The sequence below is a fragment of the Loxodonta africana genome, chromosome 6 (assembly GCF_030014295.1).
Source record: "Loxodonta africana isolate mLoxAfr1 chromosome 6, mLoxAfr1.hap2, whole genome shotgun sequence".
NCBI classification, from domain to species: domain Eukaryota; kingdom Metazoa; phylum Chordata; class Mammalia; order Proboscidea; family Elephantidae; genus Loxodonta; species Loxodonta africana.
The window spans coordinates 49,479,792-49,507,084 of NC_087347.1; the positions used below are offsets into that span (position 1 = coordinate 49,479,792).

Below are 27,293 nucleotides of genomic sequence, written 5' to 3' on the forward strand. Positions count from 1 at the left end.
GTTTTGCTCTAAGGCCACCACTAATCAGTTGGAACTGTTGCTTGAATGTCTTAGCTCCTTACGTAAGATGACCTGAACAAGAGGTAAAGCCTGCTTTCCTCTCTCTTCCCTAGTTTCCCTTTCCTGTCTCTCCTCCTCCTCCTCCTCCTTCTTCCCTCCTTTTCAGGCACCACTCCACCCCCTCCCTTTTCCTTTCCCTTCCACATTTTTTTTAATAAAAGGATGGAGGCAGGTTGAACATGGGATGATTATATAGAATTTGGTGACTCTCTTACAGGAACAGAGCCCTGGTGGTACAGTGATTAAGAGCTATGGCTGTGAACCAAAAGCTCAGAAGTTCAAGTCTACTAGCTGCTCCTTGGAAACCCTACAGGGCAGTTCTACTCTTTCCTATAGGGTCAACATGAGTTGGAATTGACTCGACGACAATGAATTTTTTTTTTTTTTTGGTTCTTAAAGAAACAAAAAGTGTAGCTGAAAAGTTGGGAGAGATTATCAGTCCTGTACAAGGAGATTAGGATCATGTCAGGACCCAATTTAAGAAAACCTCTCCAATACAGGAAACAGCAAAGGAAGGTGAGGACCAAAAGTTCCCTGGTTGGAGGAAAGGGGAAGATAGTAAACATTCCAGCACGCTGTGCCCAGAAGCTATCATGAACTGGAAACCTGAAATATCTGTCAGCAACAATTGAAAACCACTCATTTGGAGCCCAAGTAAATTTTGCACTGGAGAGATACATAATACTGATCTGTTAAAAGAATGTTTATTATTTTCTTTTTCAGTAATTAATGGTCACACACTGTGTTTGCGGCTATTACTAGAAATTGCAGACAACCCAGAAGTGGTTGATGTGAAAGATGCCAAAGGACAGTAAGTGTTCTCCCACGTGGACTTGGGTTGACATTTCAAAAACAACAGATAATTGGTTAATTTGCTAAACAGCTGGGAGGCCTCACTGCTGTGTTCTAGATTGAGGGTATATCCACTACCACCATCACCAGTTGACATTGAGTCCATTCTGACTCATGGGGATCCCAGGAGTAGTGCTCCATAGGATTTTCAATGGCTGATTTTTTGTAAGGAAACCACCAGGTCTTCCTGGATGGACTTCAAGCTCCGACCTTACTCTTAGCAACTGAGTGCGTTAACCATTTGCATCACCCAAGGACTGCTGAGGGTATCTACGTGGGTGAAACTCATGAGTGAGGACCCTAGAATAATAAGTTGGCTATGTGCTAGAGTATAAAAAAAGCTAGAGTATATATCTAAGAAAATCATGGTGTATGTGTGTGCGTGCACACACATGTGCTCACACACTGCTGCACATCATATCTTTTTTTTTTTTTTACAGTGACTTGTGCATATCTTGATGAAAAAGAGCCACGTTTTCATAGCTATGGCCTTGTATCTTGGCCCTCTTTTATATTCCCTTCTTTGTTCCCTATTACTACTTGTTTTACCGTCCTCAGAATCTGCTACATTCCCATTTTTTTAATTTAGTAATTAATTTTAATAGAAAAGACTTCAATAGGTTACCTTCAACATAAAAATCCTTCATATTTTTATCCTTGCTTGAGTTTTTTTTTCCCCAAAATTCTTCCATCTTTTGGCCCATTTCCCACCCAATCATTTCTCACAATTAAGAAATGCTGAGCAGAAATGCACTGGTGACTCACCCTAAGTGTAAGGTGTATGAGTTAGTGTCTGAGTCAGAGCCCCACCTGAGTTAGTGTCTGAGTCAGAGCCCCACCTCCTCTGTCTCAACACACACACACACCACTCCCTAGCCAATTGCTACCTAGCTACACAGCTCTGAAAATGATAGGATTAACATGAACATTTTTCTAATGAACCTGCCCTTGCTCTACCCTATTGAACAGTCCACCATTCCACATGGCCATTAGATACCAGAGGTAGATGGCTGGTTCCATATAGCATGTACCACATTGGAAACACTCAGAAAATATTAAGTTGTCAAGATTTAAAAAAAAAAAAAAAAAAATCCTCCCACTGGAACTGATTATTTTTTATCTCCTTTTTGAAAACCTAACTTACCTCTCTTCCTAGAACCCCACTGATGCTTGCAGTAGCGTATGGCCACATTGATGCTGTTTCGTTGTTACTTGAAAAGGAAGCAAAAGTAGATGCTGTTGATATCATGGGATGCACAGCTTTACACAGAGGGGTATGTACCTCCTCCTCAGCTTTGGTCAAGCAATTTTGCAGTGAGCTTGCTTCCTTTTTTTTCTTTCAATATGAATTTTTAGTAAAAAAAGATTGTTTCCTACACTATCAAATTAGCCCCAGTCAGTCAAAAAGAAATTACAAAATCTTTTGCAAAGGTAAAATATGACAGCTGCTCTTAGATCCTACTCTTGAGATTTCATGTTAGATTGTAATGATACGTGAACACCTACTGTTGGTGGAATTGGTTCTGCTTTCTGATTACAAAATACATTTACATCATACAAAAATTGCAAAATATAAAAAGGCACAGAGAAGAAAATCACAATGGCCAGTAATCCTACCTCCTGGAGAGAACCACTTTTAGGCATATGTATTTCCAATCTTTTTTCTGTTATAGATTTTCTTTTAATAAAAAAGAAAAGTACTGAAAACACTATTTTGGAACCACTTTTTTCCCTTCGTATATGATGGACCTTTTTTCCATGTCACTAAGTATTTTTCTGCATGTTGTGTAACAACCCAGTGGCACCCGGACCAAGGTCAGCCATGTCTCCAAGAGACCAAAGAAAAACTCTGGAAGCAGCGATCATGACATATGGTTTATTTGGGAGCTTACTTACAGGACAGTTGGTTCATGGCAACAGCTGGACCAATTCAGCGCTTCACAACCACCTAGCAGGGGACAAAGCTTATATACCATTCCATCTGGGGACAAAGGCTTATTGTTTATCCTCCCAAGTCCTGGGCAGCCAGCATTCCCAGGGACTTCACATCCAGGCCCAGATGTTTTTTTCTTGTTGCTAAGGTGTTCCTTGCCTTTGGCCTTGGCCTTGGCCACTGGCCCAGGGTTGCCACTCCCGGCCTTGTACCATATCCTGAGTTCATCCCCAGCATGCTTTGGGGAAGGGCAAAGCTGATTCCATTAGGAGGGGATGCAGATAGCTAAATAGCATTACCTGCACCACACCATCATTTTAAAGGCTCCATTGTGTGCATGTGCTATAATTTATTTCAGTGATTTCCAGTTTTGAATAGTGATACAGTTTGTAATTGTTCTTTCTTACAAATGATGCTGAAATATGTATCCCTGTGGACAGTTCTTTGCACACACCTGTTGAACTGTTTTTTTAAAACATGGCAAATAAACTAAATGAACCAAAAAGCAGAAATAATAAAATCACTATTTTTGGATAGTGTCCAGCATCCTGACAATTGAAAAAAAAGAGGAACACTAAGTGGTCAATGTCATAAGTATGGTTCGAATTTCTTGGGCACTGCCTGTGGGCCATACTGCAGGTTGGAAGCCTTTACATCAACAACTCGTGAGGTCATTATTACTATTCCATTTACAGGTGAATGAAGTGAGGCACAGACAGGCAGAATGACTTGTCCAAGGTTTATAAGGGGGGATCCTGGATTTAATTCACATCTTCTTGTTTCTAAAGCCAATATATCCAACTATGTCATGATACTTTTCTTGGTTATGTTTGGAGAGTCAAGAAAAGTTTCCAAAATGGTAATGTTCATGGGCATTCCCTTTATGGATCTTGTAGGGATTGTCCTGCCTCTCTTCTCTAAAGTAGGCAGAGCCTGCTTTCCTTAAGCCCAGGTCTATGTCTGCTTACTGTTAGTCAGCCTCACTTAGGGGATAACCTCACTTTCTGAGTTTCCTGCTTATTTGAGGACTGTTTTGAGTTTTTAATTGCTATTCATCAGATTATGACGGGACATGAGGAATGTGTGCAAATGCTGCTGGAACAAGAAGTGTCAATTCTCTGTAAAGATTGCAGAGGGAGGACGCCCCTGCACTACGCAGCCGCTCGTGGCCACGCCACGTGGCTCAGTGAGCTGCTCCAGATGGCGCTTTCCGAAGAGGACTGTTCCTTCCAAGATAATCAAGGCTACACCCCACTGCACTGGGCTTGTTACAATGGTGAGTTCTTGGTCATTTGACTGATTCCACTAGATTTTCCTTCAGTGGCACCACAGAGATCCGTATCATATCTGATCAGATGTGTGATCTCAGTGGAGATGAGGAAATAGCCTGATGCTGTAAACCATAGGTTCCAATCTTTTTACACCCAAGACACCTTTTTCTTTTTTTTTTTAGTTTTCCCTCATGGCCACTGTTTTAAAAGATACCTTAATTGAGTAAAAACTCACTTTCCAGTTTTTGTTATTCAGTAAACATAACGCCTATTCAGAACTTTTAATTAACTGAAATAACCAATTTTAATCAGAGCTTCTGATCTACATGAAATTGCCAGGGATGATCCCACATGGAATTATAATAATACAGCATATATGTGTGTGTGTGTATAATGTAATAGCCTGTTACAATTGATTACTAGTAAATACATGATTTGCCTTTTGGTATTCCTTTTTTTGCCTCATATTTCCCATTTATTTTGTTGTACTTGTTATTTGGGAGTTTTAAAACAATTATTTCACTTCTTTCAGTAGAAAAAGAAATGCATGTTAATTGTGATAATTCAAAAATACTGAAGCATGTAAAGTAATTAAAATTAAGTTGCCATCTTCAATCTCTCTTTCTGATGTAATTTGGTGTATATCTTTCATACTTTTTTCTTTACAAATATATGTACATCTAGTTTTTGAAACTAAAAGTATAAAATATTATCCTGTAATAATATAACTTTGATTTAACTATAGCTTTTTTGTTGTTGTTTATTTATGTTAAGTAAATAATCCTTACAAGTCAACATGTATATAGATTGGTCTTTTTAATAGTTGTATATTATCATACATACATATATCAGACTATATTCCACCAGATCCCAATTTATGGACTTTCAGATTCTTTTCAGAATGTTTTCTGTTACAATGTTGCAGTGTGTGTCTGTTCATATTATGGTGCTTTCAATTCTGTCATATAAGTTCCTAGAAGTAAAATAATTGAAGGGCATATGCAATACATGTGCAATTTTAATTTTAATAAATTGTACCATATTACTTTGCAAAAAGGATAAAGTAATTTATTACTCCACCAAATGTGTATATAAAAGTTATTATTTTCCCATACCTTTGTCAGCCCAAGATAGTATCAACTTTATTTTTGTCAATTTGAAGGGGAAGAAAAAAAGGTTATCTCATTGTTTTAATTTGCATTTCCCTGTCTAATAGTATATTTATTGGTTATTTGCATTTTCTCTTGTGGAAATTACCTTTTCCATCCATTGCTCATTTTTTTCTGTTGTTTATCATTTCTCATATTTTTGTGGGGAGCACTCTGTCTTGGAGATAAGAATCTTTTGTGTATTATGTGTGCTGCAGATGTTTTCTCTGTCTCAGTCAGTCTACCATTTGTCTTTGTTCCTTGTTTGTGATGTCTTTTTGCATGTGGAGATTTTGAACTTTCATGTAGTTGAATCTGTCAGATTTTTCTTTTATGATATCTAGGTTTCCATTTCTTCCTTAAGAAAGCCTCCCACTCCAAAGATTGTATGGATATTTTCCCATATATTTCTTAGTCTGCTTTTGTAATTTTATTTTTACCTTTTCAATTCTTTTGTTAAATTTTTAAATTTAGAAACTATGATTGTTAGTTCCAGAAAGGGTTTTTGTGTGCTTAATTATATCAATTTAAGACATCTCATTGTTTTCATTATAGTCCTTTTTTTTTTCTGTTGGTACTGCCTCAATAAGAGCTAGATTTTCTACTTAATCAACTTGGTTTCTCTCCTTTCCTGCCATCGGAGGATTGTGATTTTTCTTTACCTACGTATGGGTTGTTGTTAGGTGCCATCGAGTCAATTTTCAACTCCTAACAATCCCATGTGACAGAGTAGAACTGCCCCATAGGGTTTTCTAAGCTGAAATCTTTATGGAAACAGATCACCAGGTCTTTCTCCGTGGAGTTGCTGGGTGGGTTTGAACTGCCAAACTTTTAGTTAGCAGCTGAGTGCTTAACCGTTGCACCACCTGGGCTCCTAGAGCTCCCAATCCCCGTTTTGGTCAAGCTGTGAGATCTGTCTGGCAGTGGAGAACCTACAGGAGTGAAAAGATGCAGCGAGTGTTTGTTATAATGGCAGGTGGTAAACCTGCCACAGCTGGTATTCTCTGCACCTGGGGGGAGTTGGGAACACGGCCATCTCTCTGTTCTTAGGCCTAACCAGGTGCTAGCAGGTAAGGAAGAGAAGTCCTCTCCCATCTCCTCAGAATTCCCTTCACTGGGCATTTGGAAATAGTGAAAGTAGCTCAGGGATCCTCAGTTCTACCTACATACAGAGCTTTAGGCTGGGATTCATATAGTCCACAAGAAATGGTATGTGAGGATGCTGCGCTAAATTAGGTTCTGTGGGGGATTCTAGTCATACTATTAGGGAGATTGAAGTGTCTGGGACGATGTGAGTCAGGAGTGGAGGTAGTTGGAAAGCTAAACCATATAACTTGTCTGAAATTAGGAGTGCTTTATATGAATCGACTCAACGGCACTGGGTTTGTTTTTTTGGTTTTTTTTTGGTTTTATATGCATTGCTTCATATGCCTTTTAATCCTCCTAAGGAAATTTCACCTTTTCTTTTTTAGTGCACGAATTTTTACTTAAAATTTCCAATCGGCATCATTCTCAGATAGATCACAAGGGAACTTTTACTAATTTAGCACTGAGCTCAGCCAAAAAGAGGTCCTGGGACAACAACCTATATTCCAAAGCCAATTAGCAATGCTTTCCTGCCTTAAAATTGTACATCACTTCACAAACCACGTTTCATTCTTCTACCAAGTAAAGCTCTCATCATCTTGTAGAATAGGTAGGACAAGTATTCCTAGTTCCATTTTGATATGGGAAACCAAGTCTCAGAGATCTCAAGTAAGTTGCCCAAGTCCACATAACAAGTAGAGTGACAGAGCTAGGACCTTAACTCAAAATCAGGTGATTTGGAAACTACCTGTCAGTTTATTGACAATAACTCCTCAGATCCATTCATCCATTCCTGGAAAAAATACCGATTTGGTGCCTATGATGTGCCAAGCACTGTTCTTGGGCCATTTAAAACATTTATACAATATTTTATAATCAAAACCCTTTTATATGTATTATCTCAAATACTGTTTTTCTATCGATTACATCTTCTCCTCTACACTTAAAAAAAAAAAAAAAAAAACCCATTGCTGTCGATTCAATTCAGGACAGAGTAGAACTGCCCCTTAGGGCTTCCAAGGTTCTAAGTCTTTACAAAGCAGGCTGCCACGGAGCAGCTGGTGATTTAAAACTACAGACCTTTTGGTTAGTAGGTGAGCACTTAATCACTGCGCCACCAGGACTCCTCCTCTATACTAGGGTACATAATTATAAGTAAACCTATTTGTATAGGTGAAAATAAATTTCCGAGCGTAAATGTGGGAAAACTGAGGCATGCCTATGTTAGGCACTTTTATCTACTAAAGAGTTGAGAGTAACAAAGAATCTATGCTGCTTGCAAATGGGGCCTCTTTTCTGTCTCTCTCCAGCAGACCATATGGCCTTCAGTCTTTCATTTGTTGATTATGTCTCAGTGTATCTGTGAGCCTAAAAAAAACCCCAGTTAATAACATTTTGGCATTTTATGAGTTTTAGTCAATGGAGAATGAACATTCAGCCAATTCAGGAAAATTCATAAGCCAGAATTTATTACTTAATGAAAAGAAAATAGATTGGGTTGAGCAAAGTTTCTTTCTTAGAAACTCCCTAAATTCTTTTGATTCCTTGCAGGTAATGAAAACTGTCTAGAGGTACTTTTGGAGCAAAAATGTTTTCGCAAGTTTATCGGTAATCCCTTTACTCCGTTGCACTGTGCGGTGTAAGTAGAAATGCTGGAAGTTAATGGTGCTGCTTGAATTCTTTTAACTATACATGGAGAAATTGCCTTTTAGAGAAAGAAAAAGCATTTCGATTTCAGATAAGACCAATATATTCCATTTTTGCTGCTCAAGACAGATAGCTCTGATAGCAAAGTGTGGTCCCTAATGTTAATGATTTTCCAGGAGCTTTTTTTTTTTTTTTTTAAGGGAAGTGCCACAGCTCTGAGCTGGCTCACACACCTGCATAGGGAGGCTTTGTGAAGGGGTGAACTGGGAGGCACATTACCCAAATGTGAAAAGCTCTTGTTCAGATGTAACTCACATTTGTCTGCCCGATTCTAAAAATAAGTCAGATTAGGAACAATATGCCTATGGATGATCTGAAAGACATTTTTATGCCAGGAAGACATTCCATGTATTGTAATTCTCCATTCTTCATACTTTGTAAATCTTTCTTGGTAAATGTAATTTTTGCTCCAGCCTCATAACATGGGCCATTGTTAGTGTGCTCTGCGGGTGAAGTTACTGCTTATAAAGACAGCCCAGTGACTTTACGTCAGACTTCCATGGTCAGCATGGGGAGCATGGTCACATGGGGTCTGTGGTCAGCCTGGAGGCTCAAGTTCATCTAAGGGTCCGCAGTCAGCCTGGGGGCCCGAGACCCAGGGGTACTTTATCTTTACTCTGTCTCAGGGCTTCACATGAAGCTGGATTATTTGATTGGAAAGATATTGGAGGCATAAATTGGATCAAAAAGAAGGGATAAGTGATAAAGATTAGGTGTGATTTAAATCTGAAGGAACCATGGCTTTCGTATTCCCAAAACACCGAACATGGTGCCTTGCATAAGTGCTATGCAGTAAACTCCTACCTGGGTCTCTAAAAAAGTGCTAGGGGTTACAGAGTGTTTGCCACTGAATAAATAGACCACAGATGTTATGCATCAGATTTTTTAAAATGTATCAGATTGTTAAATACACAGTGCATGGGAAGATGGGGTAGGAGAGGATATATAAATTTTTAACAAGAATGAGATTTTTTAATTTAAAATCCATTTTCATTTTAGAATAAATGATCATGAGAGCTGTGCCTCACTGCTGCTTGGGGCCATAGATTCCAGTATTGTCAGTTGTAGAGATGATAAAGGAAGGTAAGTGAATCTGAGATAGCATGCCTTTTTCCTGACAAATGGTAGTCTCTGCTTTGTGGTTGCAGACTAGCCAAACATCTAATATTTTTTAATTGAAAAAGTAACATGTAAGTATGGCTTTTAAAAATGAAATATAACAAAGGGCATAAAATTATAGGAAATTTCCCTTTTAGCCCAGAAGCCCTAGCTTTTTCCCCAGAGGATGCCACTGGGAACTCTTTTTTCCAGATTGTTTTATTCTCCCAAATATTTTCCATACATCTCTACAAACATATATAAGTATATATGCATGTACAATGGCAATGCTCTGCTTTTAGTATATCTTAGAGGTCTTTTCATGTCAAAACACGTAGATTTACAGCATTCTTTTTAAAACCGTATTATTCCATTGAATGGATATACTACAATTTGTTCAGCCTTCCTTTTATTAAAGAATATTTAGGTTGTTTCTAATACTTGGCTATCACAAACAGTGGTGCAGTAAACATTCTCCTATGTGTGTCTGTACACATGATCAAGTGTAACTGGGAGATAGAGTCTTAGAAGAGAAATTACCACTTACCAGTTGCCATCAAATCGATTCTGATCCATGGAAACCCATATGTGTCAGAGTAGAACTGTGCTCCAGAGTAATTTCAATGGCTGCTTTTTCAGAAGTAGACTGCCAGGCCTTCCTTCCAAGGCACTTCTGGGTTAACTCAAACCTCCAACCTTTTGGCTAACAGTCAAGTGCATTCATTGTTTGCAGCCCCCAGGGATTCCGGAAGTGAAATTACTTGGTCAAAAGGTCAGTAGTTTTTAATTTTGACAGATAATGCCAAATTGTCCCCTCAAAGAAATTAAACATCTACATTAGATGATATGGGCTTTGGTTTTTTTTAGCATGTAAACAGCCAATTATCTATAAATTAAAGGTTTACTTCTGAAAGTATCTTCGAATAGAAGGTATCAAAGATAAGAGTGGAGTCACTGGTAATTCAGGATTAAAGGGTTATCCTGATGACAATACTTTGAAGGAAAGCGTTCAGTGTATGCATATTAAGAAGGGCAAAGATGGAGGAAGAAAAAAGGACAAGGACACAATGTTATAGGTGACAAGTAGGGTAGAAAAAGAAATCTAAAAAACGGTTAGATGCAGATAGAAAATGTTGAAATGTTGGACTATAGAAACAATTAAAAAGAATTGGGGAAAAAACCAAAATGGTTAGTAGAAATGGTAAAGGAGCCCCAGTGGTGCAGTGGTTAAGCACTTGACTGCTCATGAAGGGTTGGGAATTTGAACCCACCAGCTGCTCCATGGGAGAGAGATGTGGCAGTCTGCTTCTGTAAAGCCCATGAGTCAGTTTTACTCTGTCCTATAAGGTCGCTATGAGGAGGAATACACTTGATGGCAATGGGTTTGTTCTTTTTTTTTTTTTGGTTAGAGATGATAAGGAGTCCCTGGATGATATAAACATTTAATGCTATTGGCTGTTAGCCAAAAGGTTGGAGGTTCATGTCCACCCAGAGGGATGTTGGAAGAAAGGCCTGGTGATCTGCTTCCAAAAAATCAGCCATTGAAAGCTATGGAGCACAGTTCTACTCTGACACACATGGTGTCACCATGAGTCCAAATCAACTGGACAGCAACTAGTTTTAATAATGGTAAATTCATTATCAGGGCCACCAATACAGCCCCCAAATCTAGGAGGCACCATTTACAGAGAGGATACCTCATTGTCCACCCTGTGTGAACGTTAGAGAGATTTTGACCATCATCTCTGTAAAGTGAGCAGTTTTAAATCCTTAAGGCAACACCCTGCCCTTGTTTCTGAAAGAAAGTGCTTTATGTTTAAAGGAAACTAAAACCATACTGTTTTAAATCCCTAGAACGCCCCTTCATGCGGCAGCCTTTGGTGATCACGTGGAATGCGTGCAGCTTCTTCTGAGACACAGTGCTGAAGTGAACGCAGCAGATAATTCAGGGAAAACGGCACTGATGATGGCTGCTGAGAATGGGCAGGCAGGCGCTGTGGGTAGGTATTTACCGTGTGGGCTTTGCATTTATACTCAAAAATCAGAATGCTGTAAAACCAAAAAATCACTTGTTCTCTTGGTATAAAAAGAAGTAAAAAAAAGGCCACTAATAGTTTTACTTAAGCCACCTGCTCAACTTTCTTCTTTAGTTGCTCAATTATCTTCAGTCTCCCGTTACTTGATTATTGGTGGACCTTGTCAAAATGAACCAGTCTTTCTGCAGTGAAATGTCTCAATATTTGGAAACCAAGTATAACAAAGAATCTTTTTATCTGGGTATAATGAAACTGTAAAGACAAAGTTAATGCCCTCAATCTTATATGGCAATAAATTGTTCCTTTAAAAAGAAAAAAAAAAAAAAATGAGATATGAGTTGTATGAGCTGTACTAATTTAAATATATTGTTTTTGTAGTAACTTTTTCAAAATGCATGTGATTAACATCTGGTGTAAGTAACCCTCTTTTGGCTTTTTCTGTAGATATTTTGGTGAACAGTGGCCAGGCTGACCTGACTATAAAGGATAAGGACTTGAATACACCGTTACATTTGGCTAGTAGTAAAGTATGTAAAGGAATTTAAAACACTGTTACTTGATATAGTAATAATAATAATACCTCTTAAAGTCTTTATCTCAGAAGTGTGGATCATGGCTCTTAAGTAAAAAGTATGTATTTCACAGGATGTTCTCAACTATAACGGGAATAAGGAAAAGGACAGACACCCAGGGGTTAACAAGGATGTACTTTTTATGGTGTTAGCTTTGTGAAATCTTTGCTACAGTCTGTCTTGAAGCTGTCATTGTATCTATCTCCGTGGTTGTGGTACCACATTTTGGTTTGAAACATGGGTTAGGATCTTAGTAATATGGCTTCTAAAATAGAAACTCTTCCTACATGTTTTCATTTTGTTCCATTTGAAGGCGTTGTAATAACACAGCCAAAAAGATTCTGCTCTAAGCCAAATGAATGAATCTATATGCATTTCTACCCTCCTTTTTTTCTGATGCATAGTTCAGTACAAAGAACGTGTTTTTTGGTTTGGTTTGGTTTTTTATAGCATGTGTTCGCACGTAGCTCAAGGTTCCTGCTTCTATAAAACTGTGTATAAACCCAGTGCCATCGAGTTGATTCCGACTCATAGCAACCCTATAGGACAGAGTAGAACTGCCCCATAGAGTTTCCAAGGAGCGCCTGGCGGATTCGAACTGCTGACCCTCTGGTTAGCAGCCATAGCACTTAACCACTACACCACCAGAGTTTCCAAACTATGTATATGTATATATAAACATGATTTTACAAAAATGAGATCATACTGTTGTACAACCTGCTTTTGTTACTAAATAGTATATCATGGATATCTTTCTTTAAGATGTTGTATTTTATGGTGTTTTAAAAGATGTGTGGTATTTCACTTTAGGAATGTGTCATCATTTATTTACCCATCTTCTGTTGTTAGACATATAGTATGTTTCCAGAGATAAGCTACTATAAATAATGCTATTGCAGAGAAATTCTTTTTGAGGGATCCTTAACCATTCTTTTGGAAACCCTGGTGGCGTAGTGGTTAAGAGCTACAGCTGCTAACGAAAAGGTCAGCAGTTTGAATCCACCAGGCGCTCCTTGGAAGCTCTATGGGTCAGTTCTACTCTGTCCTACAGGGTCGCTATGAGTCGGAATTGACTCGACGGCACTGGGTGGTTCTGGGTTTTAGGTAAAAGTTTACAGCTCAAGTTATTTTCTCAGACAAAAATTTATACACACATTGTTATGTGGCCCTCGTTGCTATCCCTATAATGTGACTATACATTCCTCCTTTCCACCCTGGATCTCCCATGTCCATTCAACCAGCTCTGATCCCTTTCTGCCTTCTCATCTCGCCTCCGGACAGGAGCTGCCCATTTAGTCTTACGTATCTACTTGAACTAAGAAGCACAGCCTTCACGAGTCATATAATCCAGTCTGTTCTTTGCCTGAAGAGTTGGCTTTGGGAATGGTTTTAGTTCTGGGTTAACAGAGAGTCCGGGGGCCATGCCTTCTGGTGTTCTTCCAGTCTCAGTCAGACCATTAAGTCTGGTCTTTTTACTAGAATTTGAGTTCTACACCCCACTTTTCTCCTGCTCCGTCAGGTACTCTGTGCTGTGTTTCCTGTCAGGGCAGTCATTGGTGGTAGACGGGCATCATCTAGTTCTTCTGGTCTCAGGCTGATGGAGTCTCTGGTTTATGTGGCCCTTTCTTTCTCTTGGGCTCATTTTCCTTGTGTCTTTGGTGTTCTTCATTCTTCCTTGTTCCAGGTGGGTTGGGACCAATTGATGCATCTTAGATGGCCGCTGGCTAGCTTTTAAGACCCCAGATGCCACTCACCAAAGTGGGATGTAGAACATTTTCTTAGTAAACCTTGTTATGCCAATTGACCTAGATGTCCTCTGAAACCATGGTCCCCAGACCACTGCCCCTGCTACACTGTCCCTCAAAGTGTTTGGATGTGTTCAGGAACTTCTTAGCTTTTGGTTTAGTCCAGTGATGCTGACTTGCCCTGTATTGTGTGTTGTCCTTCCCTTCACCTAAGATAATTCTTGTCTACTGTCTAGATAGGATATGAACATTTTTAACACTAAATGCCCTCTATTAAGGTTATAGCAGTTTATATGCCCCCAGTAGTGCATCAGAAGGAAACTTGCATGGACATCTGTAAAATTATATTTAAGGTCTCCCTTATGAGATAACATTATAGTTTGATGCCAGTTGACACCAGTGATGGTGGTCTATTTCCATATCATTATAATATTAAAGGTGTTATATATACCCAGTGTTAACAAAAGTCTCAGCCACTCCTTTCACTGGTTGCATTTTCTCACTTCATGCTTTGAGAAGTCCGTGGAAACTACAAAAAGTGCTCAGTTTCATGAATTTCATTTCAAGGTATAGTGTTTTAGTGGATATAGCTTAGTGCATTCATTACTTTTCAAATTTTGTTGTGCAAAGGAATCACCTGGCAATCTTAAAATGCAGCATCTAATTTAGTAAGTCTGGGGTAGAGCCTGAGAGTCTACGTTTCTCACAAGCCCCAGGTGATACTGATACCGTTGGTCTGTGGACTCTACATTGAGTAGCTGAAGACTTCAAGAACTATGATACCTTAATGGGGCACTAGGCTTGAAATCATGAAAGGGCTCTGGCTTATCAATTGATTAAAAAAAATGATCGATCATCTTAAGTTTATCAATAGAGAGATATCATCCTCGTTGCGGAACAACAAACTTTCCTGAAATACTGTCTCTAACAATGTAAGACAGTAAACGATGATAAGTGATGAAGATAATAGGTGTAATGGGAATTTCAAGGATAGATAGATCACTGAAGTGGCAATGAAAGGCTTGGGGAGGAGGTGGAACTTTATCTGTGTTTAAAAAGCAATGTGGAAGGATTTAGAGAGTACCTCCTAGCCTGTATTGACCAGCTGAACTAGCATCTGTTTCAGCTGTGTGACATTCATGCAAAAAGTTATCTTAGAAATATTAATATTTTATATCAAAGTCCTAATAGAGTTTAATCATAAACTCTTAATCAGAATCTTAGAGTTTCTGTGGCTCGTTAGCCATTTGCTTTGTAAAAGAAAATAATCACTGAGAAAAATAGTCTCACTGAATGTTTTCAGGCAGAGGAAATTCGTTTTCAATTTAAAGCCTAATGGAGTAATTTTTCAAGAATTTGTGTCTTATCAATCTTTTTCTTTCCTAGGGTCATGAAAAATGTGCCTTGTTAATACTTGACAAGATACAAGACGAGAGCCTTATTAATGCAAAAAATAATGCACTGCAGACGTAAGTGTCAATGTCTAAAGTTTGATGCAGACCCAGATTCACATTCTACAAATATTAAGAGCCTGCTATGTCCCGGGCTAGTGCTAGGGAACGCGGTGGGGAAAGACACAGACCTGGCTTCCCCTTCACAAAATTTACAGTCACATACCTGCATGCTGACCAAGCTGGCCATTTTGAGTCATAATCGTAATTTTGATATGCTGCCATAGAATTTCACAAGGCCTGTGTTTTTCTTTGCTGAGATTTCTAGGATAATAATATAAATTATATATTAAGAATAATTAATTTGTATGTATAAATTATGTATTTAACATAATTTATACATACAAATTAAATAATATAAATTTAGTGAGCTGTTAGAAAATCTTATGGGCTGACATTTGGGGAAACTATTTGTGTAAATATATTAGTATTCTTACTGGAAAATCACAGTTTGATATATCAAGTTCCCAGAATAGATTTGAAACATTTTCTAAGCTATTTCTCTTCATTACATTTTAATAGAATTCAGTGTAACCCTCAGTGTGAAAGAACTAAAAGCTGCTTCATTTTCCATTTTAAGAAATTACTTACGCATTTGTTTTAAGGGCAAGGAAATATTAGGGTTTTTTTTTTTTCACTTAAAATTCTTAAGCCATGTATAGCAGAATATGCTGAATTTGACATTATTCTTTATAAATGTGGGAGAACATCTGTGTGCATTTAATAATAACAAAGAGTTTTGAAGTGATATATGTAAGTGATATTGACACAAATTGTGTGAACTGTGTGAAATAATGATTCAAATGTCATAGTAGAAATCATGGGGGAAAAGAACCTTCTACAAAATGCCCCTGAGCTTGAGTTCTTCCTCTGTCTTCATATCTACTGTCATTGAGAGTGTCTGAGATGCAGATTATTCGTAAAACCTGCAGAGAAATCTGGGCCAAACCTGGAAGAATTGGTGGATCATTATCACCTGGAAAAGGTCTGACCCACCAATGTCTTTTTTTTTTTAAGGAAAATATTTGCATTCTATTTAGAGATTCTTAAGTCCTTTTTTCTTTTAAGGATGTAGGTTAGCAAAAGTGACACATTTCTCACGCAAATAAGTAACACAGTAGACGGCTGATGTTATGTTTTACAGACCTCTCCACGTTGCTGCGCGCAATGGCTTGAAGATGGTAGTTGAGGAATTGCTAGCCAAAGGGGCCTGTGTACTTGCTGTAGATGAAAATGGTAAGTGGAAAAAGTAACCAGTTACTACAGGCACTCTCCACGTACTGGCGGAAGCCAGAGTAAAGTGAGAAAGAGCCAGTTTAAAAGGCAGTAAGAATTCTCTCCCCTTTGTAGCTCCATATGTATGAGAATTCAAACAAGGATAACTTGTCCCGTCTGTCTTTTTGTAAAACATATGGTCTACCTGGAGTCCACCAGTGCTGTCCATTTTGCATGTAATGTCAACAGCTGGTCTCTAACTCCTCAGCGTGGTAGTTAAAAGGTTTAAGACATGTTTAAAAAAAAAAAAAAAAACACTTTGGCATTGGAAATTCTGACTGCATACACTGAAGAGTTAGGGATTGTATGTCATTAGTGCATGCTCTAGGGCTCAAAGTAAAAACCTTGGTCTTTGATTCCATTTCAGTTCATTCTGAGATCAAACCTCTTACTATTATTATTATTTTAATGAATAGATCAGAACTCATGTTCCCAGTATGGAAATTTTGGGAACATGAGTAAAATTTCTTAATGTCTAGGCTTGAAAGCTTCTCTTCATCTACATAACGTTCCTTTTCTAAATGAACTAACTCTTAGCAGAAGCTTTCTACTCTGAATCCTAAGAAATTGTGAAAGCTAATGAATACTGGAATTGTATTAAACTACCATTTCAAGCACAATGCCTATTAACCTTGGCGAGCAAAAGAGGAACTTCTGGATATTTATGAGTTAAGTAATTTTTAAAATATGGCATTAATTATGGCCTTTAATTAAAGTGTTATAATAAAATGTATTAATATAACTCAATTAACTGCTTATTACAGGTATTGGAATTAGCAGCTCGTCCCTATTTCTCAGAAGTAAGCAGCCTTACTGACATCATTAGCTAACTCTTACTAGTTTTGGTTTTGCAGCCCCTTTTATCCTAGCATGTACCTTGCTCTGTCCCCACCTGACTCATCTAGGAAGAGCAGAAAATTCTCTATTACTCCATCTCCTTGGTTTTCCCACCTCACATTTACCTCACCTGCTTATCATCATGATATACCTTATGGTTGGCATGCAAGGACCCACAGTTTTCTCCAAAATAACCAAAGAGAACAGAATAAAGTAGTTTTGCCTTTCTCAGATATAAATTTGCTGCATCTGAGGCTTGTCCCTCTGATGACAGACTTAGGAACTAGAGCCCTGGGCCAGTGGTACTGTGACTGTGTCTCAAAGGCCTGGGAACATTCGGGGCTATTTGGTGCAGAACTTAGAATCATAAGTCCTTTCATCACATGAGCCTTTGTGAAATGCAGTTTTAAGATACCAGCCCTTTCTCGTTTGCAATCATAATCATACCATAGAGAGGAATAATCTCTTAACTGGGCAAAAAAACAATCAGGTCAATTGCTGACAAATAAAACGTCGAGTTTTATTAAGCCACTTCCTCCAGATGATTGGGTGAGTGGCTTATTGCAGTTGTAGGAGCTTTGGCCAGCAGGGAGAGAGGGCTAACCTTTTCAGGCTAGAAGAATAAAGGTTAGATAAGGGTCATAATTAAATCAATGAATGAATTCACCTCCCCCCAGCACCTGATTTATACATTGAGGCAGTTTTCTCGTGGGAACTGGGCCCATCAGGTCTAAATGTTAAGAATGACACAACTCTGATCATGGCAAGCATAACAATTTCCCCAGATCTGTTACATTTAGGATTAGGGGGCTTTTGTTGGTGGTGTGGCTATATCTTTTTAATTCTGTTAAATTTCTCTTAAATGATAGTAAATTTTGAATCACAAGCAACCAGTGCATTCCTTTGGCTGATCTACTCAAATGAGTCCATTTTTCTCAAACCAGCTAATTGATATATACTTTATGTAGAGATAACTGCCAGCAAGTCGACCACAGCTTATGACCTTATGTACAGTAGAATGAAATGTGAGCCATATGTGAGGTCCTGTGTCGTCTTCACAATTGCTGGCAATACTTTATATAAAGTATACATAAAGTGATAAAAATGCATTTGTCACTTTTACAGACATCTAATTTTCAATATCTTTTCTGGTCTGACATGTAAAAAAAAAAATCACCTACGATTGAAAGTCATTGTTCTCAGAATGAGAGCCCTACTCTGGGCCAAGCCTGAGGCTCATGGTGTGCGTGGAAACCTCCTCCTGGTTGTCCTGTTGCTCTTTGTGTGGAATTGTGTCCCACCCCTGCCCCCTCATGTTTCTGTTAACTAGGTGAAGGCTGCAATTCTGCTTAACTTTGGATAATATAGTGCTTGTTGTAGTCATGTAAGCTGAAGAAAACACTTCCCTAAAATGTTTCTTCCGCCTGTCTAGCCTTACCCTAGCATGACTTGTAGAAAGTAACTCCTCCTTTTGCCTGGCATGATTTTAACTCAACATACATCTCCACTTGTGAAGTCATGTGAGATGTACTGTGGAATGCTCACGCCTCCTTTGGACGCCCCGGTACTAACCACCGCCTTGTCTGCATTTACGCCCAGGTCATACCCCGGCCCTGGCTTGTGCTCCTAACAAAGACGTGGCTGACTGCCTGGCCCTCATTTTGGCTACCATGATGCCCTTTTCTCCTTCCAATACAATGACGGCTGTCAACTTCGTTTGTTTTAAAAAAGACAATTTGAGCAGAACGACCCTCTCCAATCTGGGTAGCATGGGTAGCCTGTGCAGTAACAACGTAGGTTCGGAGGATGGGTACAATGAAAATGATTCAGATTCGGAAACATTTTGACTTGGGACTGTAGACGTTTTCCTTGATCACCCATGTGGGAGGAAGGGAAAGAAGCTTGAATTCCAAGATTTTGTTGTTCGAGTATTATTGTGGGTCTAAACTCCCAGAAGCCAGTAAAGAAGGAATTAATCAAACCAAGGGAGGGCAGCTATGCTGTAGGGGGAAGCATTCACACAGATGGACCCTGATCTTGCTTTGTTCCATGTTTTCCTTAGATCTAAGGTATTTCTATGAAAGTCTACCTCTCATTTTAAGTAAGGAATAAAAAATGTATTTCTTTTTCCTTTGTGGGTAATGAAACAGAGAGGAAGCTATTCTCTATAAGAGTTTTTTTTTTTTTTCATGTACTCACCAGTGAGTTCTCAGAAGTCTATCAATGTGACATTCATGTCCCCTGGGAGGGGAAGGAAGGGGTGGATAGGAAATGCCTCAAATCTCTCCTTACTTTGATGTTTACTTCCTCACTAGAAGCCAAAGGTAAAGGGGTTCATCTTCAGAAATAATGCCTGTAATAATCTTTTTAAGGGAGCCCAACTATTCATCTCCTCTCTATAGTAAGCACTTAAATATCCAGAACTTCTTTCTGAGGATGAATTTAAAAATCGAACTTGCTTTTATTTTTTTTAACACAAGTATGGCACCTAGTGCTCCCCATAACAAGCTTGTGACTAATTTTACCCAAGTGATTGAATCCAAATCTATCTACTAACATTTTAGGTAAAAATTATATTGTACCAAAATTTTGAGACAGTATGCAAATTTAAAATGAAACTACCTTTATAAATTCATCCTTAAATAAAAATACTAACTTTTTGAAAACATCAGAACTGTCAGCATTTTTCATCAAATGTAGGATGAAACATCTCATGTAGGATGAAACATAGTAATATGTTGCGTGAGCTTCTCAGTCAAGGTCATGCCAAGTGAGTGAAAGTGTGACTGCAAAAGGGAACAAAGGAAGCACAAGCAAGAAATAGAAATGGGTGATATGGAAATTAAAGCCAATTGCCAGTTGTTTGATGATGAAATCCGCATAGTGAATACTGTGTCTGCTCCCTCTGCCAAAGCTTCTAGGTCAAATGGACCCCGTTCCGCACTTGGAACAGCTGTACAAAAAGAAGAATAAGACTCTTTAAAAAATATGCACATACATATGCACATATATGTGTATATGTATACATACGTATTTCATCAACCAGCTATACGTAAGGACCAAAATGCGTCAGTTGAAAATGGAATATTTAAATTTTTTTCCTTCAAAATGGAAGTGAGAAATGTATTAGCTTTTCTATGGAGTGCAAATGTAATCTTTTTGTGTAACGGTCTTTGTTGTATTTTATATTTCTTATGACACAGATTTCTAGTTGATGGTTGAACATTTGTAACTGATGATGTGTTTACCATGGTTTATTTTTTTGCCAAACTAAAGAAATGTTCATATACTTTTAATGTAAATGTGTTTATATTTATTTGAAATGAAACAAATGCCGAGGAAACATGTCCATTGTTTGTTGATGTTTTAATTGCTACGTGTCTTATTTGGGATAACAAAAAAGCAGACAAACACATGCAACTCCAGGCTAGCCAGAAGCCCTGGGGCCAAGTCCAGCATGTCCACTGCTAAGGTTTCCAGCTGACCTCTCAGGTTCTTCCACGTCGGTTGGGAAGAGGTACAAGATCAAGATCTGCGTCCCACCGCTCACCCCCAGTCTGCAACCAGCTTAGAATTTAGAAGACTCTGCAGTCTTCATACTCTTCTCCAGGGTGAAAGCTCAAGTGCGTAGAGGAACTTATGTACAAAGGTGGCCCAAAGAAGGATACAGAAATTATCCTAAATACATGGAAAACATCTCACATGGCCCCAATATCCTAATGGGAAACAATGTCAGTGTGCTGGCACATGTGCTGAGAGGAGAAATGGAAATCACCAGCTCAAGCGCTACTTTCCACTTGAGGAAGAGACAGGAAAGAAACATGCTGCGTTAGGGCAGTACTCGTCAGTGTTTTATAACCAGTTCCATTTTAGCCCTGGAAATTTCTATTTTATAGTGTATGTGAGATATTTTCTAAAACAGTGTTCCTAGCATACCTAGATAAAATTCAGATACTGTATTATATTTTTCATCTAACTGTAAAAAACCTTAATCTTGCTCTTTTAATATCCTGATTTAATTAAAACTCATGTTGGGCCCTTCACAAATAAGAGTTTGTTCAAAAGACATAGAATTGGTATGAATTTCATTGAAAATTTTCAAAATGACCAACATTGTTTTTTTGAATTCTTGGTGTTGTGTTCTCTTCCTTCCTCTGTTCTTTTTGTTTGTTCTAGAGATTTTTTTTTTAATAGATAAATTGCTTATAAGCAATAATGACTTTATATTTACCAACACACTGAAAATAAGGACGATCCAGTGTTGAAGAAGTATGATATACTGCGGTGTCTTTTTCTAGAAATGAATGGAAATCTTGCTCGGTTGGCATTTGAGGCAGGAAATGCCTGCTTTCATGGTGAAGCAGCGTTAACATTTTTCTGTAGAGTAGCAGAGAGAACAAGGAATGCTGCAGCAGCACGCAGTGACTGATCACATGCCATTATCACCACAGAGCTGCATCTTGACTTTTCCCCCACTCTCTTATTGGTAGAAGGAGGACAAAGGAACAAAGTGAAAACATACACCCGATGAACTGTTCATTGAATCTGTCTCTTTCTTTCTTTCCCCAAAGACCAAGTTGTTTTTTTCCTTGGAAAAAAATGGATAAAAAAACTATAATTTCTGTATTTTTTAAGTAATGTCTCCTAGAAAGAAAATTACATTTGCAACATAGCTTTCTAAGAAAAAAAAAAGAAAACATTGTGTTTTTAATTGAGGCTTCGTTGTTTAATGCTTTCACCTTAAGCATTGTTTTTAGCCTGTATTTTAACCACAGCCACGGGGCTCATGTTCCGTCGCATTTACCTGTTCGCCAGCGTCTGCCTATCTTTGGTAAATCGTTACTATCTCCAAATTGCCTAAAATCTGCTCTGATTCTACAGTAAATAGCTCAGGGGATTTCTATTTGTCACTACTAAAAGGGCACCATAGTATGTTTTGGTACTTGAGGCAGTAAACAGCTACTTGATTTATTATTTTATTATGAAATTAGAACATCAGATGGACTTGCTGCACTAGTTACTCTTTGTACTGTTGAGCAACTTGGTTTGCTTATCTGTTGCATTGGTTGAAGAACTCATCCCATTTTTGTCTTGTAATATGAAGTTAGAGTGCCTTTTTATATTTGTATATTTTGAAAATGTTCTGTGAAATGTTTTGTAATTTTTTCATTTGAGTGTTATAAGAGCAATATAAGACCTGTGAGTTTTCATTTCAAACCTCCTTTGATTGTGTAAAGTGTCTTTTTTCCTCTTTCACCTGCTTTGAAATGAAAATGAATATGCTAAAATGTTCTATAGGAAGTATGTTTGATTTTGCAGTTGCTAAAACGCTTTCTTCTTACGAAACTGTAAACCATAGGCCAGTGTTATAGGGGAAAAGCATTTTAAAAAACACGTTTGTGACAATCTGAGTGTGTGTATAAAATGTAATTCTGTGTGTTCCTTATGGAGTGGTCTAAAATTTCAATGCAAATATCTTTTGTTTGGTAGTTTTGTCTACGTATGTTATGCTTCAGCATGTGCAATATATCTTTGCAAAGCACGATGATGCAAATCTGGTGCCAGTGTTATATTTTGCATAACATATTTGTAATAGCAGAAAATATTGTTTGATGATTTCAGTGAGATTTTGTCTGTAATGTTTTCTTGTGTAAATTGAAGTTGAATGATACTGGTAAATGTCATGACTGTAAACATGAGGAAAATGACTTCTAGTTCAGTGAATGACTTTGAACCAAACTGAACCTTCTCAAGCACAGTTTAATACTTTGGCAACTACTGAATGCTCAAGTAACATAATGAAGTACTTAATTGTAATATACTATGGAAATGCATTCAGATGGTTATTTTTACAAATAAAAACGGTACAAATATTGTTGTAATTTTTTTTTTCCAAATTAGGCTAAATTAAATCCTTTTCCCCCCACACCAAATTAACTTTCAGTTTTGAAAATACATAACCAAGTGTATCTTCAGATTTGCTATTTCTGTTCGTATCATCACAATTAGAGAAAAATTTTTAAACATGTATGTTTGTGTTTATTACATTTATTTATGACCCCAACTTTTTCCATAAAGGATTTGAGCTGGCTTGCAATAAAAAGGAATATGATAAACTATAAGCAGAAAAATTAAGACAAGTAAAAAGAATACACAGAAATATGTGAACCATAAAATTCAACACAGCGACTATTACTAAATTCGAGTCTGCTGTGAGCTTCCTTGTAGCTAAGGTAAGAGAAGAAATGTGATCAGTTATTTCATTCACATATACCAGGAAAGAGGAAGCCTGTGAGGTTCTCAAATTGTGAAATCAACCATGTTTATCTTTGGTGCTGCCACCACTACCCTTCAGCTCCATGGTAACACAAGAACCTACCTCTCTGCGCTGTCTTTAAACGCATGCACAGAATTCGCTTCATATGTCTCATCATCCAAAAGTTCTCCCCTTGAGTAGTAACTTGAGGGAACAGCTCTTAGAAGCACTAAGGAACAAATTCCTGAATGATGGAATTTTCAGCTGATGAGAGAGATTTGGGGATAGGACCTTCCCGAATCCCTCAATCACAGAATCATAGTGTCTTCATGTACTGTCCATTGCCATCTTTTTGATGAAGAAGCTGAGTCCCAGAGAACTTATATCCCTTGTCCAAATTTGAATAGTTAATGATCTAAATACACAACTCGTGCCTCTGTGCACTCTGTCTTCTATGCCATGCTGCTGTATGATTTTTTTTTTTTTCCCCTGCAAGAGAGGTTCAGGGAGCTTTTGTGCTCTGCCCCGCCTTACACCTTATTTAAATATACATCTGGATGCCATTCAACCTTGGAAACTGTAAAATGTGAATTATACCACAGGTGAGTGCTTCCTGTAGTTTAGAGCATACCGAGTATATTATCTATTGCTGCAAACAAATTATCCAAGAATGTACTGGCTTAAAACAACAAATGTTTTTCTCACAATTTCTTTGGGTCAGGAACTGGGCATGGCTTAGCTGAGTCTTCTTTTTCAGGGTCTCACAGACTGTAATCATGCTGTTGGCCAGGGAAAGATTATTTTCTAACCCTTAGGTGACTGAATTTTCTGCTTTGAATTTTTTGTTGATACCATGTGTTTTCACTAATGGAAGCATGAGTGTGTCTGAATTTTTGGTAGGCAGTATGGATTTTTTTTTCTTGCCCCCTGCCACAAGCCTACCCTTGTGCTTAATGGTACATATGCTATACCAGTAATTGTACCCCAGAGCCCCTCTGGGGTCTACTGGTACATATATGTACCAAATAAAAAATTTTTCAAAATTTCTATTTTCCTTACAAAAATTCAGACATTTCATACAATACCCTGTAAAAGCAGAAATTTGCAGTACATGCCCATTTCTTCTGTTTCAAACAGTTATACAGGCCCCCGCCTTGCAGCGACACGCACTGTCAGTGGCACAGCAGCTTCCCGATAAGCCTCAGGGGTTGAAAAAGTACACGGTCACTATATGTGCCATCAAGGAAAAAAGGACTAAGTTCACTCTCATGGTTGTTAGAAGAATTCTTCACAGGTTTTTGAACTGAGGTCCTCTTGGCTGCCCACAGTTCCTTGCCATGTGAGGCTCTCTATAGGGCAGTTCATAACATGGCAGCTTGCCTGATCAGAGCAAGTAAGCTTAGAAGGGAGAAGACAGCAAGACAGAAGTCACAGTCTTTTGTAACTGAATTTCTCATAAGTGACATTCCATCATGTTCCCCATATTCTGTTTATTAGAAGCCAGTCACGAGGTCCAGCCCAAACTCAAGGGAAAGGAATCACACAAGGGTGGGAATAGTAGGAGTCAAGGATCACTGGGAGCCGTTTCAGAAGCTTCTTACTACCATACTGGGGCTATCACAGGGTCCTTTAAGGTTGTAACATCACACTAAGTTACCTTCTTCCCAGCAGTTGCTAAGGAAATTATTTACTTGACTTCCCAAATTCACCTTTTCAAGAATGCAGGGATCCCCCAATTTCCCTTGTGTTCTCATAAGCAAGTAGAAGGGAAAATGGCCTCCACTGCAGTAATTTTATTATTGAACGTTGATGTGGCAGTTTGTCTTCAAGCTGCTTGTCAACGGATTCTTCTCTCTAATTCCATTCAGTAGGTTTAGATCCTTGTACATCTATTTCCCACTGAACACAATGTGTTCCTGAATTAGCTTGCAAGGCACAAAGGCATTAAGCTGAAAGGTTATTAACATAACACAAAAAGATTGTGGGTAAAAGTGCTGTATGAATTGTTTCTTTAGCAACTTTCATACTGAAGGTACATTTCCTCTAAAATGCAAAGCAGCAAAGATAATGATTGCGCCATTCAGAGGTTCTTGAGAACCCCAGGGGGTGACTGGAAGTACTGGGGCATTTGTGGTTGGTGCAATGACTTAGGCGGGGAAGCTACCAAGTATTCACTGTCCTAAGAGCAAATGTCCCGCTCAGTGTACAACTGCCCTACCCACAATGCCAGTGCTCCCACACCCCGTTCTTCACCCACTTGCTCTCATTTCTGAATCATTTCTTCGTGAATTTGTGATTTAGAAAGCCAGCTATATTTTCACAAGGAATTGCATGAAATATGCTTTTTGATGTATACATATATTTCAGAGTTGGTACAGACTTGATAATGACAAAACCAAGGATATAACTGCGGGAGTGGGTGGTTGAGGCTAATAGGAGGAAAAAAGCACTGGAGGTGAAGGAGTAAAAAACTGAGGAGGCCAACGTGATGAATGGCTTAAAAGCTATTTACCATAGAACTTGAGCAAAATCAATGGGAAAAATAGGCCACTTCAAAGCTTCTTAAAGTAGACACACTCTCAGAGCTGATTTTTATCAGACTAAAGGTTGGTTTCAGGACTAGGGTGAGACTTTTAAAGAAATGAGAATGGTCAAGCGCACTTCTGTTAAAAAAAAAACCCAGACTTTGACTATGATACAAAGTCAGGTTTTATGACCATATGGTTTTTTGATTTAACCTAGATGTGTTTATGAGGCTCTCCAGGAAAATGACAGATGGCTAAGAGCTGCAGAGTGAACAAAAGGAGTGTATGAACAACACAAATGTCTCAGTGATAACAATGAAAAATTGAATACTTACCAGTGAGCCTTCCAAAGAGGACAAAAGACCAAAATAATTGGAACCTTGTATCGCTCTTTAAGTGAAAACTAAATTTGCTTTAAAATATTTTTCCCAGAAAAATCTCAATTTTTAACTGAAAAAAATAGTTACCCTGGGGTTATAATTCCTTTTTAAATCTCTTTTTTCAAAAATAATTTCTCTATTTCCAAGCTTGTGGCATATTTTTATTTTAGGTTCCTCTTCAGGCCTGCAAAATGTATTCCTTGCTATCTTATCATTGCTTACACTCTGTAAAAATGTTATAGGAAAGTTACCTGATAATTGATAGATTTTCTGCTTAACTTCATTCACAAGGGTCTACCCATTAGCATGTAAATTTTGATTAGGCTACTGGACCCATTTAGTTTTGGCATCAATGCTAAAAATGCTGATAAACGATTCAATTGGTGCCATCTGGGAACTTGTTTGTGATGTCAGAGCTGACACTAGAAATTAGATTGAGAAAACCAAGTAATTTCCTACAATGTTTTTCAGATATTGAAAAAGAAGAACCTTTCAGGGTGCTAACAATATCTCCTAGAGATAAAAACCTATTTTCTAGTATGTAATAAAGGTTAGTCCTCATTATCCTTGCCGACAGCCTCAGGAACTTGATAGAGGACTGGATGTTGCTGAGCAGAGGACATTTTGGTTTAAGTTGCTGTTTGTTACCAGAACTTTTTTTTTTTTAATTTTTATTGAGCTTCAGGTGAACATTTACAAATCAAGTCCGTCTGTCACATATAAGTTTATATACACCTTACTCCATACTCCCACTTTCTCTCCCCCTATGAGTCAGCCCTTCTAGTCTCTCCTTTTGTGAAAATTTTGCCAGCTTCCAACCCTCTCTACCCTCCCATCTCCCCTCCAGACAGGAGATGCCAACACAGTGTCAACTGTCCACCTGATACAAATAGCTCTCTCTTCATCAGCATCTCTTTCCTACCCACTGTCCAGCCCCTTCCATGTCTGATGAGTTGTCTTCGGGAATGGTTCCTGTCCTGGGCCAACAGAAGGTTTGGGGACCATGGCCGCCGGGATTCCTCTAGTCTCAGTCAGACCATTAAGTATGGTCTTTTTGTGAG

The 27,293-nt window shown here is 38.3% G+C and overlaps 1 protein-coding gene across 4 annotated transcripts in view; it reads left to right on the top strand.

Moving 5' to 3' along the window:
- The window catches only part of ANKRD44 (ankyrin repeat domain 44), a 373,968-nt gene extending 351,047 nt beyond the window's left edge, over positions 1 to 22,921 (top strand). For 3 of the 4 annotated variants that reach the window (XM_064286864.1, XM_064286862.1, XM_064286863.1), the window contains 10 exons: positions 784 to 871; positions 2,069 to 2,186; positions 3,905 to 4,121; positions 7,902 to 7,989; positions 9,057 to 9,140; positions 11,010 to 11,155; positions 11,636 to 11,718; positions 14,895 to 14,977; positions 16,104 to 16,195; positions 18,671 to 22,921. In XM_064286864.1, the coding sequence (XP_064142934.1) occupies positions 784 to 871; positions 2,069 to 2,186; positions 3,905 to 4,121; positions 7,902 to 7,989; positions 9,057 to 9,140; positions 11,010 to 11,155; positions 11,636 to 11,718; positions 14,895 to 14,977; positions 16,104 to 16,195; positions 18,671 to 18,918 (1,247 nt within the window). In that variant the 3' untranslated portion in view covers positions 18,919 to 22,921. The remainder of the gene's footprint in view (positions 1 to 783; positions 872 to 2,068; positions 2,187 to 3,904; positions 4,122 to 7,901; positions 7,990 to 9,056; positions 9,141 to 11,009; positions 11,156 to 11,635; positions 11,719 to 14,894; positions 14,978 to 16,103; positions 16,196 to 18,670) is intronic. The other variant, XM_064286865.1, reaches the window with a different exon arrangement.
- Positions 22,922 to 27,293: the final 4,372 nt, after the last annotated feature.